This window comes from Panthera tigris, chromosome F2, assembly GCF_018350195.1.
Source record: "Panthera tigris isolate Pti1 chromosome F2, P.tigris_Pti1_mat1.1, whole genome shotgun sequence".
Classification (NCBI taxonomy): domain Eukaryota; kingdom Metazoa; phylum Chordata; class Mammalia; order Carnivora; family Felidae; genus Panthera; species Panthera tigris.
This window is the reverse complement of record NC_056676.1, coordinates 78,074,724-78,089,963: the sequence shown is the minus strand read 5'-3', so window position 1 is coordinate 78,089,963 and position 15,240 is coordinate 78,074,724. Positions and strand designations below refer to the sequence as shown.

The 15,240-nt window shown below is 54.5% G+C and overlaps 1 protein-coding gene across 1 annotated transcript in view; it reads left to right on the top strand.

The window, feature by feature from the left end:
• Positions 1-15,120, top strand: part of COL22A1 (collagen type XXII alpha 1 chain) — a 257,921-nt gene extending 242,801 nt beyond the window's left edge. The window contains exons 58-64 of the mRNA XM_042973098.1: positions 530-565; positions 3,480-3,524; positions 5,862-6,041; positions 7,664-7,730; positions 10,044-10,226; positions 12,073-12,150; positions 14,014-15,120. Of these exons, the coding sequence (XP_042829032.1) occupies positions 530-565; positions 3,480-3,524; positions 5,862-6,041; positions 7,664-7,730; positions 10,044-10,226; positions 12,073-12,150; positions 14,014-14,201 (777 nt within the window). The 3' untranslated portion in view covers positions 14,202-15,120. The remainder of the gene's footprint in view (positions 1-529; positions 566-3,479; positions 3,525-5,861; positions 6,042-7,663; positions 7,731-10,043; positions 10,227-12,072; positions 12,151-14,013) is intronic.
• The last annotated feature ends 120 nt before the right edge of the window (positions 15,121-15,240 follow it).

Here is a 15,240-nt window from a genome sequence, read left to right as displayed (position 1 = left end):
CAAGTCATGACGATAGCAGAGTAAATTTTGGCAAGGTACAGCCTCTGCTCGCATTGTGCAGATGGAGAAACTGAGGCACAGAGTTCTGAGAACTCGAGAAAATTATAAGGAGACTGTCCAAGCTCACAAAGCCAGTTACGTGGAGCAGCCAGGATTGGAACCCAGACTGCTCGCTCTAGAGCCCAGTGTGTGTCTGCTGGCTTATTTTACACTCTGAGCCCACTTCTCAGGAGGATCCCCTACCACAGCTGGACACTCTGTAAAACCCATATCCCGGACGCCCTCCTGGCGGAGTCCCAGCCATCCCGTTGACGGGGAGCCCGGAACCGGTGGCTCCCCTTGCCACTCTGGGGCGGCGGTTTGTGCCTCCTCCCGCCCTCGCCGACTAGAGAACCCTATCGGAGGTGTCCTTGGTCGGCTGGACCATTGATTGTCGTCTTTGCTGGAGCATGACTTGGGTGAAAGTGTCTGCTTTGCGGACAATGTGCTGACGCTTCAGAGCCTGCTGATACCTTGTTCTGTCTCGTAGGGGGAGCCAGGCGAGAAGGGCATCCCAGGCAAGGAGGCAAGTATTGGGTGCACCGCCTCCCCTTGGCCGCACTTCCCTGTGGGGGACGCTGGAGCGGCTTCGGCTTCGTGGGCAGTGACACACACAGGCTCGTGGCGCCCGGCTGGGTCCCGCGCTCACTTCAGTGCCCCGCTGTCGCTGTGTAGATCCTATCTAGTTGTGCACGGGGACCCACCCACTCGGCAGCCGGTCCGGGGTGCCTCTTTCGCTTACACGGCTCTGTGTCCAGTGTCAGTAAATCCTATCGGTTGCAAGTTCGAAATGCCACCGCTCTGTCCGGTTCTCCCCATGCCTTCTGCGAGGACTCCAGTCCAGGCTGCCACCATCTCCTGCCTGGACGATCGCAGTGACCACCCACCGGCCCCCCCCCCCCCGTGTCCAGCCTTTGCCCTCCCCGCCCCCACAGCCGCCTCCCGCCCGCAGCCCCTTTGCAGAGCACACACAGGACCATGTCGCCTCCCAGGCTGGCCCCCGCTCCGCCCTCTCCTGCCCTTGCTGGAAGCTAGGTGGCCTGGCTCCACCAGCTCCCCTCTGAGTCTGACCCCCAGGAGCTCTGCCCTTCAGCCCCTCAAACCTGCCAAGTTCTTTGCCAAGGGCTCTCATGCACACCGGGGCCCTTTTCCAGAAGCCCTTACCACGCCCCTCCTCACTCTCCTACTCCTTTGCATGCCTGGTCTTGATGAGCCTGAGGTCTGTGCCGAAACGTTGCCTGTGTGGATTTTTCCTCGGCCACCGGGACACAGTGACACCCCACTGTGCTGTGTCCTAGCACCCTGCTCTGTTGGCCCAGGAGCCCGGCGAAGAGCAGGCGGCAAAAATACGTGATGAGGAACCGAAGACGGAAGGAACACAGAGAAAGGAGTTTCTACAGCTGCTGGCGTGTCCATTTCCCAGCCCGCGCACGCCCTGCGTGGGGGACAGCCATGTTCACTCTGAGCCTGAGGGTTCCTCTCCTAGCTCGGGGAGGGAAGCAGGCAGCTTCCTTAAAGCCAGATCGAACGGCTTAGTGTGTCGCAGCCTCTGCCTCCGCCCGAGCCGTGCTGTCCATTCATGGGCATAGTGCTTGCTCTCCGATCCCTGTTTCTTCCTGCTGCCTAGATCGAGCGCAGGGGAAATGGCCCCAGCTCGCACTTCAGAGCTGCTCCGCGACTCTCTCTGGCTCCCTGTTGCCTATGGGAATGAGTCCGGCCTCTGAGCAGGCCCTGAGTTCTGCCCTGAGCCGACCCCACGCTCTCTCCAGTGTGAGCTCCTGCCTCCTCTGCCCTGTGCACACCACGGCCCCAGTCCTGTCTCCAAGGCTTGGTCTTCACTCCTCCCTCCACCTACAGGGCCCGTCCCTATACCTCTGCCTGTTAGGTTTTATGTGTCCTTCAAGGCGCCAAGCCTCCCAACACACAGTCATGCACTTCTCCCGGGGTTTCCGAAGCATCTTTTCGTATTTCTATTAGAGAAATAAATGGGTCTGCCCTGTGTGTAAGCTGTGCCCCCATCTGGCGGTCAGCTGAGCCGCGAGCCCTGTGAGAACAGGGCTGTGACTTGCTCTTCTCTCTGCACAAGTCGAGGGCTACAGGTGCACCCGCGTGCCGGGGCTGACGTGACAGGTGTGACCCCATCTCAGAGGAGCTGTGGAGTATTCTACTTCCTTCCTTCTCTGCAGACCCCTTCTGTCCCTGCAGCAGGAGACAGGGCATGAGCCCCGGGCCGACTGCCCCCTGCTTCAAGCCCTGGAGTTTGTATTCTTGAACAGAGTGCACAGCAGGGTTTGCAGGGACACGGTGGAGTCCGGAGGTGGATAAGCACAGGACCTGCCTTCCAAGTGCTTGTGGTCCCAGGGGAACGCCCCCTGTCACCTCATGTGGGGACAGTGGCAGTTAAGCGTCAGCTGGTGACAAGGGAACCCATGCATGTGGGCGGACACTGGCCGGAGGGCTTTGCAAGGGAGGCGGCAGAGGGGCTGGGGGCAAAGTGGGGTAGAGAGAGATCCCAGCCGCAGAGGGTCGCAGAAGCAAGGAGGGAGTGTCCTAGCAGTGAGGACCACGAGGCTGTGTACCCCACCACCGGCCCCAAAGTGACTGCCCTCCCGGAGGGGTGTGGGGTCCCTACCTAAGTGCTGGGCGATCAGGGAGGGCTTCTTGGAGGGGAGGCCTGAAGGCCATGTGGGATTTATCCTAGAAAGAGGGATAGTGATTGGTCAGCTTGGCCACCACACCATTACCCTGGACTCCGTGGCTGAGAAAGACATTTCTCATGGTTCTGGTGGCCGGGAAGTCCAGGATCAGGGTTGTTGACAGATTCCCTAATTACACCAGCTGGCTACCTGGTCCCTGTGCCCATTTCCCCATTTCCATCATGGGGCCACCCTCGCGACCTTATCTAAACCTAAATAGCTCGTGGAGGCCCCACCTGCTAATCACACTGGGGATTATGGCTTCAGCATATAAATGGGGGGGAGGGGGCACAGACCTTGTGAGCATGGCAGAGGGGGGTATGCTGCAGGCAGCAGGAAGATGGGCTGCAGGGGCCAGGAGGCAGCGGGACCACATGCTCCCTGCGGTGGGCAGTCACAGAAGTTCTTTGGATCAGCGGGAGGCAGGGCAGCCCGGCCACAGGGGCAGTGAGCACTTACGGAAGCCCACATCCTGCAGGGCCTCCTGGGCGTGTTTGGTGAGAGGGTCTGTCCCAGAAAAGGGCAGAGGAGGAATCCTAAAGGCGCCGGGCAGGGGCTGGTGCTGTCGGTGCCTCGTGGGTCTCGGCAGGAGCGGAGGAGGGAAGGAAGTTATACCTACAAAGTCTGGACAGAGAGGGGCTCTTGGCAGGGGCTGCTGACTTCCCTGGCACCCCTTGTGCTCGGCACAGGGTTGCCAGTGGGTGGCCCTGATTAAGTCACCCTCGTCCTTTGGACTCATTGCAGGGCACCCCCGGGAAGCCTGGAGAGCCAGGACCCAAAGGAGAAAGGGTAAGTGAGGGAGGTAGTTACTGAATATGACCTTTGCAAGGGGGCACGGGGACCTTGTCCAAGGTGGTCAGCCAACAACAGCCAAGCCTGGAGAGCTTGCCGGCCCGCTGCCCCCTGGAAAATCCCTGGCCCACAAAGAGATTGTTGTAGTGAATGTTGTTATTTTTCCTTTCCTTTTTTTTTTTTTTTTTGGATGTTATTTTAAGGAGTAAAATCATCACAATTACAAATTCAAACGCAAGTGTTCTGAGACTTTGACAGATTTCCCTCTCACCCCGGACGAGAGCCTGTGTGCATGACGTGCTCAGCTCCCAAAGTGCCAATTTTCCAGGAGCCAGATTTGTCACTGGAGGTGACAAGGGAACAGATTTTCCCATAATGAGTCGCCTTGGTGCTACCCTCACAAAGCCTCTCCATTTCATTCCTCCAAAAAACAACAGGGAAAGTTTTTTTGGGTTTGGTTGTGGGTTTTTGTTGTTGTTGTTGTTGTTGTTGTTGTTTGGGTTTTTTTTTTTTTTTCACCAGAAATGCCAGTGTGGGAAGGAGGTGTTTTCGTACTCATGACAACTTCTGTCCTCTTTAGAGGAATCAAACATCTCATTTGCCCACAGCCCTCCATTTGGTCAGCAGTCACACTGTCACACTGTTGCACGATGTGGATGTTGCACCCCACACCCCACCCCCGGCTTGTTTTCCATGGTCCTGCAGAGAATTTATCACTGCTTTCTTTGCAGTTTGGGTAGGTGAGGAGTTGGGTTTCTCCTGTAGGCTGGAGGAGATAGAACGATAGCAGCTGAGAATGTCAGAGACTGAACCCCCACTGGATCTCTCTTCCTCCTTCCTTCCGAGCGACTGGATTCCTCTGTGCTATGGCTGTTGGTTCCTAAGGATGGGAGCAGGGAACGCGGCTGTGGCTGAGGAGGCATTGACAGTCCCCCACACCAGTGTCATACAAGTGTCCCCGGGACCTAAGGCTGCCAGGGGTGGCCTGAGATTTGGCTGGCAGCCAGGGAGTTCAGACCGCAAATCTCTTCTCTGATACCTAATCAATAAATGGAGAATTGCCTTCTCCCTGTTAAGTGGTTGAGTGGAACATTGCCAATCCTTTGCCCTCCTGGGAACGTTTGAAATCTGGGACGAGTCCTCCCCCTGCAAAGTGATATTGAGACATTTAATGAATAGGAAATGCTGTACCGCAGCTGGGATATGGCCTTGGCATTCAGGTGCACGAAGCCCTGGGACTCTCACTGACCCCTGATCGCCAACCCGACAACATCCCCATGAAATGCATCATGCCCTTAAGTCAGGCCTGCCCCTCGGATCTGGCTGAATTAATTTGAAATTCACCGTTCTTTTGTTACTGTTGAAAAAGCATTAGGGACATATAGTTAACCATTGCAAATTACAAAAACGTGGCTGCAGTGAAAAGCAGTGTCTTTTATGGCCCCCGTCCCCTTTCCCAGGGTCCATCACTGGACATTTTCTTTCATGTTCCAGCCCTGTGGGTATGTGTGTGATAAATACGCATCTGCCTTTCGTTAACCCCCTGGAACATATCAGACTTTGTCCATCATTTGGCTCTTTTGTTTCTCATTGGAGCATCCATGTTGGAGATAGTTTTGCACCTGTAGTCTTCTTTTCCTTGGCTCTGGGCCACGTCCATAGCCACGTCCCATTTCCAGCTGCCATCTTGCTCCCCCTCTTTCCCTGTGTTGCTTCCTGCAGCAGTGGAGTCCTGGTAAACCCTGAGCTCGTCGAAGTGGCCACCTATTTTCAGACACACCAACACGCGGGACTTGCTGGTCAGACCCACACTTGCACATGGGCAGAGGACTGGATGGTCCCGTGGTCGCCATGGCTCCCAAATCACCGATCCAGGGCTTCGAAGTCTGGGTCAGGGATGGGAGCAGAGCGTCCCGGTCAGTGTCATCCCATGTGGGTCCAGCAAAACTAATAATAGCAAGAAGTCACCTGCAAGTGGGGCTCCTCCATCTAAAGAGTAGCTGTGTCTGTGCGGCTGACAGCAGACCAGCGGAAGTGGCCCGTACCCCCGGGAGTCAGGCTCAACAGGCAGATGGAACCACACGCACTGTGATTGGAAATCAGATCTCTCCTCTTGTCCTCTGCAGACTACCTGTGTGACTGAGACAGGTGGCTTTGTCTCTGGAGCCCGTGTCCTTACCGTGTCCTTACCTGAGACACAGGCGTGCGAGGACTGAGGTCTCCCATCCAGCGCCCCAGGATGGGGGATGAGGGAGCCCCCTACAGCTGCACACGCCTGTCTGTGCTGGGTATACCTGCCAGTCCTCTGCTCACTGACATGCTTCTTCCCTCTAGGGAGACCCCGGGAACAAAGGTGACAAAGGACCCCCTGGTGGGAAGGGCCAGCCTGGGGACCCTGGAATCCCCGGTCACAAAGGCCACACAGGCCTGATGGGCCCCCAAGGACCACCTGGGGAGAATGGACTGGCCGGGCCCCCGGGGCCTCCGGGACAGCCAGGATTTCCGGGACTGAGGGTAAGGATGCTGATGTTGCCTTACACTTGGGAGATGGTGGTGAGGTGTGTGACCATCAGAGGGACCAGGTTCTAGATCCCCCCCATCTGGGCCTGCCCATCCGCATCTGCCCAAGGTGGGAAGGAGACGGTCTCCTGACTGGTTTGTTGTGACGATTAAGTGAGATAGTGTGCACAGTGCAGGGAGTGCTGGAGAGTATAGTCCCTCTCCTCCTCCACCCTCTGCTCCATGCAGTGAGTCCTCAGGCCGGACTTCTTCAGGCTCCGGCACCAGTCTTCCCCGGGACCCAGTGTAAAAGTCGACTAAAAAGCGCACCAGCTCTTAGCCATATGAGCATCCCCACGGGATGCGGAGGGCTTGCCGATCCGGCCGATGCCTGGGTCTGTCATTCCTCTTTTCTCCCTATCTGGGGCACTCACTTTCCTTCTGGGTCTTACTTTTCCCAAACATGAAAGGACAGGCTTATTTAGAGCAGTGTTTTTTCTTGAAACACGTTTTATTCTAGTGGCAGAACTCTTGTTTTATACAAACCTGTACCATGAGCACACATGGGCTACAGAGAAAAAAAAGCAGAGCTACCCTGGTGTACGTGGTTGTGGGGGGAGGTGGGTTCCTGGTCGAGGTGACCTCACCTTCCCCCCTCTGCAGCCCTGTGGTCCCCTGGGGGCCCTCCTGTCCTCAGAGCACAGGCTCAGGTGACCTCCAGTGTCCCTGCCAGCTCTGACCCTCTATGGTTCTGTCACTGCCCGGTGGTCTGGGGCAGCCAGAAGCTGGGCTCTCAGTCAAGTCCAGGAGGGGGACTGCAGGGCACGGGGGGCGGCGGGGGGAAGCTTCCAAAGCCCTTGCTGAATACTCCTGGTCCTGCTGCCCTGCGTAGCAATGGAAGTCCTGGGACCGGCATATAAGATTGACCAGGAAAGAACACCGAGAATATGAAGTGGAATCCAAGTCATGGTCCTACTGGGCACCTCCATGCCAGGTGCTGGGGCTGCAGATACGAGTGCAGGGAGACCCTCGCCCTGAGGGTGGACACTGCCCTGATCCAGCGGGCATGGTGTGAGGACTACTCTTACAGATTCCTCTAAGAATCACATGTCACCCTGTGAGCCCAGGGTGTGCTCTGCTCCCCTGGCCCATAGACTCAGCTTCTTTGAACCCAAATCAGGATTGTCAGGCACGTGGGTAGGGCCAAGGTGAACAGAGCAAGGAAAACCAGACCCAAGAGTGGCCAAGCGACTGGTGAGGGAAATTGAATATGAATCCATGCAGGAGGCAGCCCGCGGGCTGGTCTGGAAGTAGACGGGACTTTGGCAGGGAGAGATTTGGGGCCAGAACCTCTCAGGTCTGGTGCTGGGGAGATGGCTTCTGCAGAAGACGTTCCAGATAAGGAGCGGGAAGGACAGGGAGAGAGAGTGCCAGCAGAGGCCTCGGGTGACTGTACAAGATGGGAGGAGGCCGCCTGCGTGGCCAAGGGAAAGGGAGCCAGTTCTGGGAGTGATAAGGGTTGGACCAGGAAAACGTGCTACGCGTTGTCTGTGCCTCCTGGATTCCGGAGCCACCAGGGGTCTGGGTGGCAGGAGTTCACGGGGAAGGTAAGTAACCCCACCTCCCGTCCCTTCCAGGGGGAGTCTCCTTCCATGGACACCCTGCGGCGGCTCATCCAAGAAGAGCTTGAGAAACAGCTGGAAAGTGAGTAGCTGACCACGGCTGGCCACGTAAAGGCCTCTTGAGGGTCCGGGAAGCAGTCCCTCCTTCACCCTTCAGGACCTCTGCAACCCGGTTTGGAAAAGGCTCTAGGAGAGCAGCTCACATGTAGAAACCATGCAGAAACCAGAGGAACACCGTGCAGGCCCTAGACCCACAGACCCCTCTCGGAGCCTGGCTTTACCTCGCTTTAACGCCTCTCGTGAGGGAAACTCACCATCCACAGAACCAGCTCTACCACCGTCGGCCATACATCCTGTGCGTTCGGTCCCGAAGGGAGCAGGGACACACAGTGCTTTCAAGGCACTAGACTCCTTTTAATCCTACTGTAGTGGACTTATTGTGAAATCCCAGTCTTGCATGAGCCCGGCACACAGCAGGTGCTCCGGGAGGGAGCAAGGTCGGAAGCTAGTAGTAGTAATGCCAGCCTGCGGGGCCTGCCGTAGGTCAGGTGGTGTCCTAAGCACTCACAGGGTAACTCACGGAAGCCTCCCAAAGGTCAGGAAGCATGTTTGATCGTTAGGAGCGGAGATGCTGAGTAACTTACCGGAAGCAGAACATCTGGTAAGCGTCTGAGCTGTGCAGGCAGCCTTTGCTGCAAAATCCCTTCTCTTAAGCACCACCTTCTCCCACTTCCCCTCTGTCCTGGAAGCTGTTAGGAGAGGAAAGTCGTTGACAACCTATGATAGGGAAGGTCAGACATCTATAACTCTTCCCAGACCCAGATGGATGAAACAGGAAGGCATATTCGTTCACATGCTCGTGTGTCAGAGAGTTACTTGCGCCCAGCATATGTCAGACTCTGGGTTGGGTGTGGGGACAGGGCGTTGGACGAGATGCTGCCCATCCCAGGCCACACAGAGTATCCGGGCGAGCATGGTCCCTCTCCCCACGCAGGGGAGCCAAACACGATTACCTGGGGCAGATGGCAGGGGACGGGGCTTTGGGTGGGGCCGTGGGTTCCAGAAAGGAACCCAGTGTGACCACTGGGCAGGTCACATCCTGAGGTCTCCCATGTGGGCATCTCTGAGCTCTGCTTTCTGGGTGTTAGATTTACCAGTGGCAGAACTGGCCTCTGCCCTTGGGGAGTTTCCAGCCCAAGAACAGAGACAAGACCTATTTGGGAAAAGTTCAGGTGGAGCATCTCCTGGGCAGAGTCCTTTCTTCCAAACAGCCTTTTGAAGAGGAAGCGTCAAGTCCACTTTAAGGATGAGGAGATCAAGGCTCAGAGAACTTAAGCCCGTTCGCTCGGGTCTCAGACCAGACCGTACCCCACCTGCCACCTCGTGTGCTGTGGGAGGACAGTGGGCTGTGGGAAGACGGTCCCAGGGCTCTCAGAAGACCCCGATTCTGCCCTGGTTTTACCACCCAAATGCCGGGGGCTCGGGTGACCCCCCCAGCCTCTCTGGGTTCTGTCACCCACCTGCAAGAAGAAGGGCTCAGACCTGACCATGTTTGACTCTCTCAGTGGCCATCAGATGGGCACTGTGTCCCCACTGCGGTGGAAAGCCGTTAGAACTCTGTTTTTGTTTTTGCTTTGTTTCTAACATTTATTCATTTTTGAGAGACAGAGCATGAGCAGGGGAGGGGCAGAGAGAAAGGAAGACACAGAATCTGAAGCAGGCTCCAGGCTCCGAGCTCTAAGCACAGAACCTGACATGGGGCTCAAACTCACAGAGCACGAGATCATGACCTGAGCGGAAGTTGGACACTTAACCAACTGAGCTACCCAGGCGCTCCCCTCTGGGTTTTTGTTTTTGTTTTTTAACCAATTCTGTAATCTTAACATTTTAAACGTGTAAGGATCCTAGACAACATCACGTCCAGCCCTTCAGTTTACCGATGAGAAATTTACTCGGATAAGTCACTAAATCGCTTAAGTGGCTTTGTGTGAGCCACTTAAGTCCCACCGCCAGCCTCCATTTCCCCAGCTGACAATTATTACAACTCCACCTGCTGTGGGAACCGTCAGCACTGGCAGTCCCGCCCTGTTTGGAGACACCAGCGTCCCCAGAGCACAGTCTTAATGCCTTACATCTTGTCCCCATCCTCACACCCAGCTGGTGGGGTAGGTGTTACTTCATTGCTTCCATTTTCCTAACAAGGACGAGCAGGCTCAGAGAGGTCAGGTAGCTTGCCCGAGGCCCAGAGCCCGTGTTGGCTGCACTGCTATGTGCTGGCTTATGTTGTTGGCCTTCTGTCCTTGTCTCCTTGGTTCTGAACTTCATGGTGAATTGCCAGCTCATGTTCTGTCCATCACCCTCCGTCCTGAACATCTCTGTTCTCCCTCCTCTGCAGCCAAACTTGCCTACCTCCTGGCCCAGAGGCCCCCGGCACAGATGAAGTCCTCTCAAGGCAGACCTGGGCCCCCGGGGCCCCCTGGAAAAGATGGGCTTCCAGGAAGGGCAGGCCCCATGGGCGAGCCAGGGCGGCCCGGACAGGGGGGTCTGGAAGGGCCGTCTGGACCAATAGGTCCCAAAGGTGAGTGGGGACCCTGAGGAGCCGTGCTTCACGTGGAGGAGGGCTGGGAAGGAACCGCACTCCGGCCAAATGTGCTTAATCTATCCCCTCTCCTCCCCCTGCAGCTCGGTAACACCCTGGGTTTGGGCATCACGTAATATTTTCATACTTGACATTTTTGGAAAATTATGCTCCCGCCAGGAAGATCGAACCGGCTCCCTCCCAACTTCCTTGTTGTCTCCTTCTCCCCTGCTCTAGCTGCAGGGGGTATTGCAAAATGCCCTCTTGCCCCCTCCCAGGGTAGAGCTAACTGAGGTGAGAACTGCAGTCTCCAGGCACATGGGGCGTTGGACACCAGCTTTAGAATTGAACAAAGTGGCTTGGAGCTGTGGCTTGAAAGGCTGCTACCTCTCCTGCTCTCAGACAGAAATCTCATCTGGGCATGGGCCCTCTGGACAGCAGCAGGTCTCTCCTCCAGGGGGTGGCACCTGTCCCCCTTAGTGCATGGGGGCAAGCCAGCTGGAACGCACTCTCTTTGCAGGCAGGCAGGTGGGAAAGCAAGAGGGAGAACCAAAGCCAGACCATCAACCTGATGATTCACTGCTCTCTGGGGAGGGGTGAGCACGAGGTGGAGGAGGGGTGGGCGGGGGGTGCAAAAAACACAGGATTTCTGTTGCCACTGGGGTATAGCGACATGGATGCCCCTAACATCCTCCTCTTTCCACCTGCCAGTTCCTTACTAATTCTTCATTCGTTCGTTCGTTCATTCGTTCATTCATTCATTCCCTATAATGTTTCTCCTACTGAAAAGTCTTTTTGTTAAATTTGTGTTCAAGTCCTATCTCTTTGGGTTCATAAAACAAAATACATGAGATAAAGTCAACAAGAAAGCACATAGCATAGAAAACATCAGACTCTGACAGAAGACACACCAAATGTGGTAAATTACAACAATAAATAAGAACGGTCTCAAGTCTCCATGAACTAGCAAAATATTTTTAGTTTGCAAAAGAAAATATGTTGCATAAAGACATTTCTGGAAACAACACAGCAAAAAAAAAAAATGAATGATGAAAAAAAAAGTTGAGAGCGTATAATCAAATCTGTACAGTATTAACTCAAATATAATCTTGAGTTTCCTCCCAGGGGGAAGGGACCCCCCCTCTTCTGAACTTCTGTTGTGCTTGTAAATTGCTATGATGGTCCTTAACACATTCTGCTTCCTTTAGAATGTTCTCTGTACCCTGTTTCATCTTTTACTGGATTTCAAGCTTCGTGAGGGTAGATCTGTGTTAGCAAATGCCTGTAGGGTCCAGAGTATTGGGTTTGTTTACTGTTATCACCCAGTTCCTACAGGTTCAGGTGAAACGCTGTTACAACACAAGGCAGGGCAGGCATGCTCAAGTGGATGTAGGTGGACGTGTGCCTGCATAGGAGAGGGATGCGCGCAGGGGCCCCAATGGGCGTGTATATACAGAGAGGGCGTGCAGCCGCATGGACCCATGTATATATAGGGCGTGTGGCTGTGTACATCCGGGTGCTGGTGTTTGAGTGAGTCCTTATGTGTATACGAATGTACGTATATATTTGCCACAATATGCGCAATGCGCCTACATGTGTACGTAATTGGGCAGATATGTGCGTGAACACGTTTTATGTGTAGCTGAGGCTGCATTCGAAAGTGGGTGTATGTGAGTGAGCGTGGGGGAGTTTGGAGTCCCAAGTGTGGAGCGCGTGAGAGCGAGGGGGGCTGGGGCGGAAGGCTGCAGCGGCCGTGGGCTGACCCCGCACCCGCTGCACGGTGCGGCTCCCTGCCTGTGCCCTCGTCACGGGTCTCCACCACCTAAGGCGCGTGTTTCTCCCACAGGTGAGCGAGGAGCCAAAGGAGACCCGGGTGCACCTGGAGTTGGCCTCCGAGGGGAGATGGGGCCGCCGGGCATCCCAGGTAGGGAGAGCGCCCGGAGTCCGGGGTGGGTGGCCGGTAGCCCTCCACCACGGAGGGAGACGCCCCGGCTCCCCAGGGACGTCTGCAGAGAGAGGCCGGGTTCAACAGAGAGGGGACAGGAACGCTGATTTGTTTTTATGAGATCTTTCTAAAAGCCCAGCTTCTTGCTGAAAAAACTGTAGTATATCCCATGAGTTTTTGAGGCTTATCGTATGAAACGACCCTGAAGAAAACGGAGTTGGGGTTACAAAAGCCCGGGCAGCACCGGGAACCGCGAGCCCCCTTAATCCTTCCCAGTGCGCGTGAACTCCTCCTGCTGCCTCACTATGAACACATGATGTTAATTTTGCTCACGGCAGCATTTTCTAAACTCGCTGGCACGTGTTGCCACCCCATTACCAACTCTCAGAATGTACTTTGGGGCCAACCGGCAGGTTGGGCAGCAGGCCCGGCTTGCCGGGGGGTCTGCCTTCCTGGGACACGGGGCTTGCCGTTTGACGACCTGGACAGCTCGGCCGTCCCGCTCAGTGGCCGCGTGGGGAGATCTCTGCCGCACGGCAGCGTCGTGGCCCGAGATGAGAGGTATCCGTAGAAGGTGGCAGAAATGAGACTGAATTCTTGCCGAAATCCACCTCGCCCAAGTTCCCGTTTTTATTCACATCTAGTTTACACGCTCACCCGAGGTCATTTCTGAATATGAGGCCCACAGGTAATTTTAATTTTAGTATTTAGTATTTAGGTCTTCTCGATTTTCCGAATTTCCTGCACTGGACATGTGTTGCCACTCTCATTAGAGAAGACAACTGAAAATACATCGTGAGCCTTAATTGTTGACAGCTTGCCTACTTTCCAATAGCTCATAATATTAAGAATAGTTTTTAAATAAGGCAATTCCAAATAAAGATCAAAAGGCAGAGCAGAGACCGTTTAGAAAGGGGAAATAATTGTACCAGCGTGAGGTTGAGATAATGACTGTACTCAAGTGGTCCTGGCTGAAGGCGTTAATGACACTTCTGGTCTTAAGCTTGGTCTAGGCAGGGCTATAGACTAAATACCTACTCCCAAGGCATTCATGAATTTTAGAGATCATGAAATGTCTAAAGATCTATTTAAGGGGAAAATCTACTTTTTGTCTCTTTTATAGGAAGACTCAGGTTTTCTAACATGATGACTTAGGAGGTAATAGGATTAGCTATAACACTTAGCAGTGAGCTTCCCAGTGGCCAAAGCAAAAAGGGAGATAGGCTGATTATTTGTGAAATTATAATGCTTAACACACAGAAGAATAGAACTTGTGCCATAGGTAATATTTCTGAGCCTAAGTTTTGGGCTGTCAGTTGGTTGCATCCTATTTATGTTTTCTTGGACCATGACTTACAGAATAGGTTAATATAGTCCAAATATGCCGCTCACATTTAACCTACAGATGAAGCCCAGAAACTGCAGAATATCTGGGACAAGTTGGATACTGGGTAATAGATACGGGGAATTGGGGATGATGGTTAACTAGGAGGGATGACAATTGAGATTCATCTCCTAGAACCACGCAAGAGCATAGAAAGCCGTGTTTCTCATCCGCCTCATATCCCTGCCCCCCCATCCACCCTTCTCTTCCTCTCCAGCAGCACCCTGATTGCTGCCCCAGTCCAAACAAAGCCACCCCCTGTCCTGCATATTCAGGTGGCCCTGCTTTGTGGTGTCCACATGGATTACTCTACCCCAGGCGACTTCTCAGCCCATGGGGCATTTTCTCTGGGCATGTTTCTGGTCCTCGGTTCACACTGAATGGAAGCAGTGGGAGCAGGGCTCATGAGCCCCAGAAGGGTCCTGAACACCTTCTGTTTCTTTCTCTCCTTGGACCAGGTCAGCCCGGGGAACCTGGCTATGCTAAAGATGGGCTCCCCGGGGCCCCCGGCCCTCAAGGGGAGACGGGACCAGCGGGACACCCTGGCCCCCCAGGCCCACCGGGGCCCCCTGGCCAGTGTGACCCCTCCCAGTGTGCCTACTTCGCCAGCCTCGCTGCCCGGCCAGGGAATGTGAAGGGCCCCTAGAAGATTCCGGAATGCCAGAAGGTGGCACTGAATTTCTGAAACTTGAACTCAAAGCCTGATAAGAAGCCAGAGGTCTTGAAACATTACAGTCACGTGTTTTCTTTTCTCTTTTTCTTTTTTTTGTCTTGCTTTTATCATTTGTTTTGTCTTATTTTCTTGAAAGACCTCAACATTATTAAAACCAAGAGATGCTGCCGGTCGGTCAGATTATTATTAATATTATTATTGTTTATTATTATTATTATTATTATTGTTATTATTATTTCATGTAATGATGCTCCACGAGTTTTCCCCTCTCCTCCGAAGCTGGGAGAACTTGATTGTGGGGCAGCGGGTTGTTTCTGGGTTCTTCCGACAGCCCCCGTCTGGAGTGGACCTGCCCATCTTGAGGAGACTCTTGGTGCTATGACACCCTGACCAGACATTTGCCAGATTTACCTCTTTCCTCACAAGGAAACTAGGAAAGTTACGGCAGTGGGCTTCCCTTCTCTGCCATGCCCGGGAGAGACACGTGAAGCAGGAGGAGAAAGAGCGTGCAGACACGAAGGACGTTCTCCCCTCCCGCGGGGAAGTGCACTTGGAGACCACAGGCTCGGTCCTTAGGGAGCAGACACGGCCACCTCAGTGCTTCAGGCTCGAGGACGCAAAATCACGGCACTTGACTTGGCAAAGGCTCCTTGGGATCCTGCGTGGGGGCCGAAGACCGGAAAGCCGATGTGAAGCCGTGGACGGGACTCCTTCCGGCTCCTCAGTGTTGGTTCCACTCACTTGAATTGTAAAGTAAGGGGGTCCGGTGGCCACTGCCGTGATTTCCGGACAGTGGGCTGGCCGGGGGTGGGACATCTGTGCCTCCAGGGTTCTGCCTCGGAAATAAAGCTCATTGTGTGTGTGTGTGTGTGTGTGTGTGTGTGTGTGTGTGTGTGTGTACCTGACAGGTGCTCAATAAATCTGAGTTTCCTCTTCGGCCCTGCATGACAATTCTGTTCTTATGTCCGGTGTCCGCCTGCCTGTGAACCAAACCCCTTAAGGCCTGAGATGA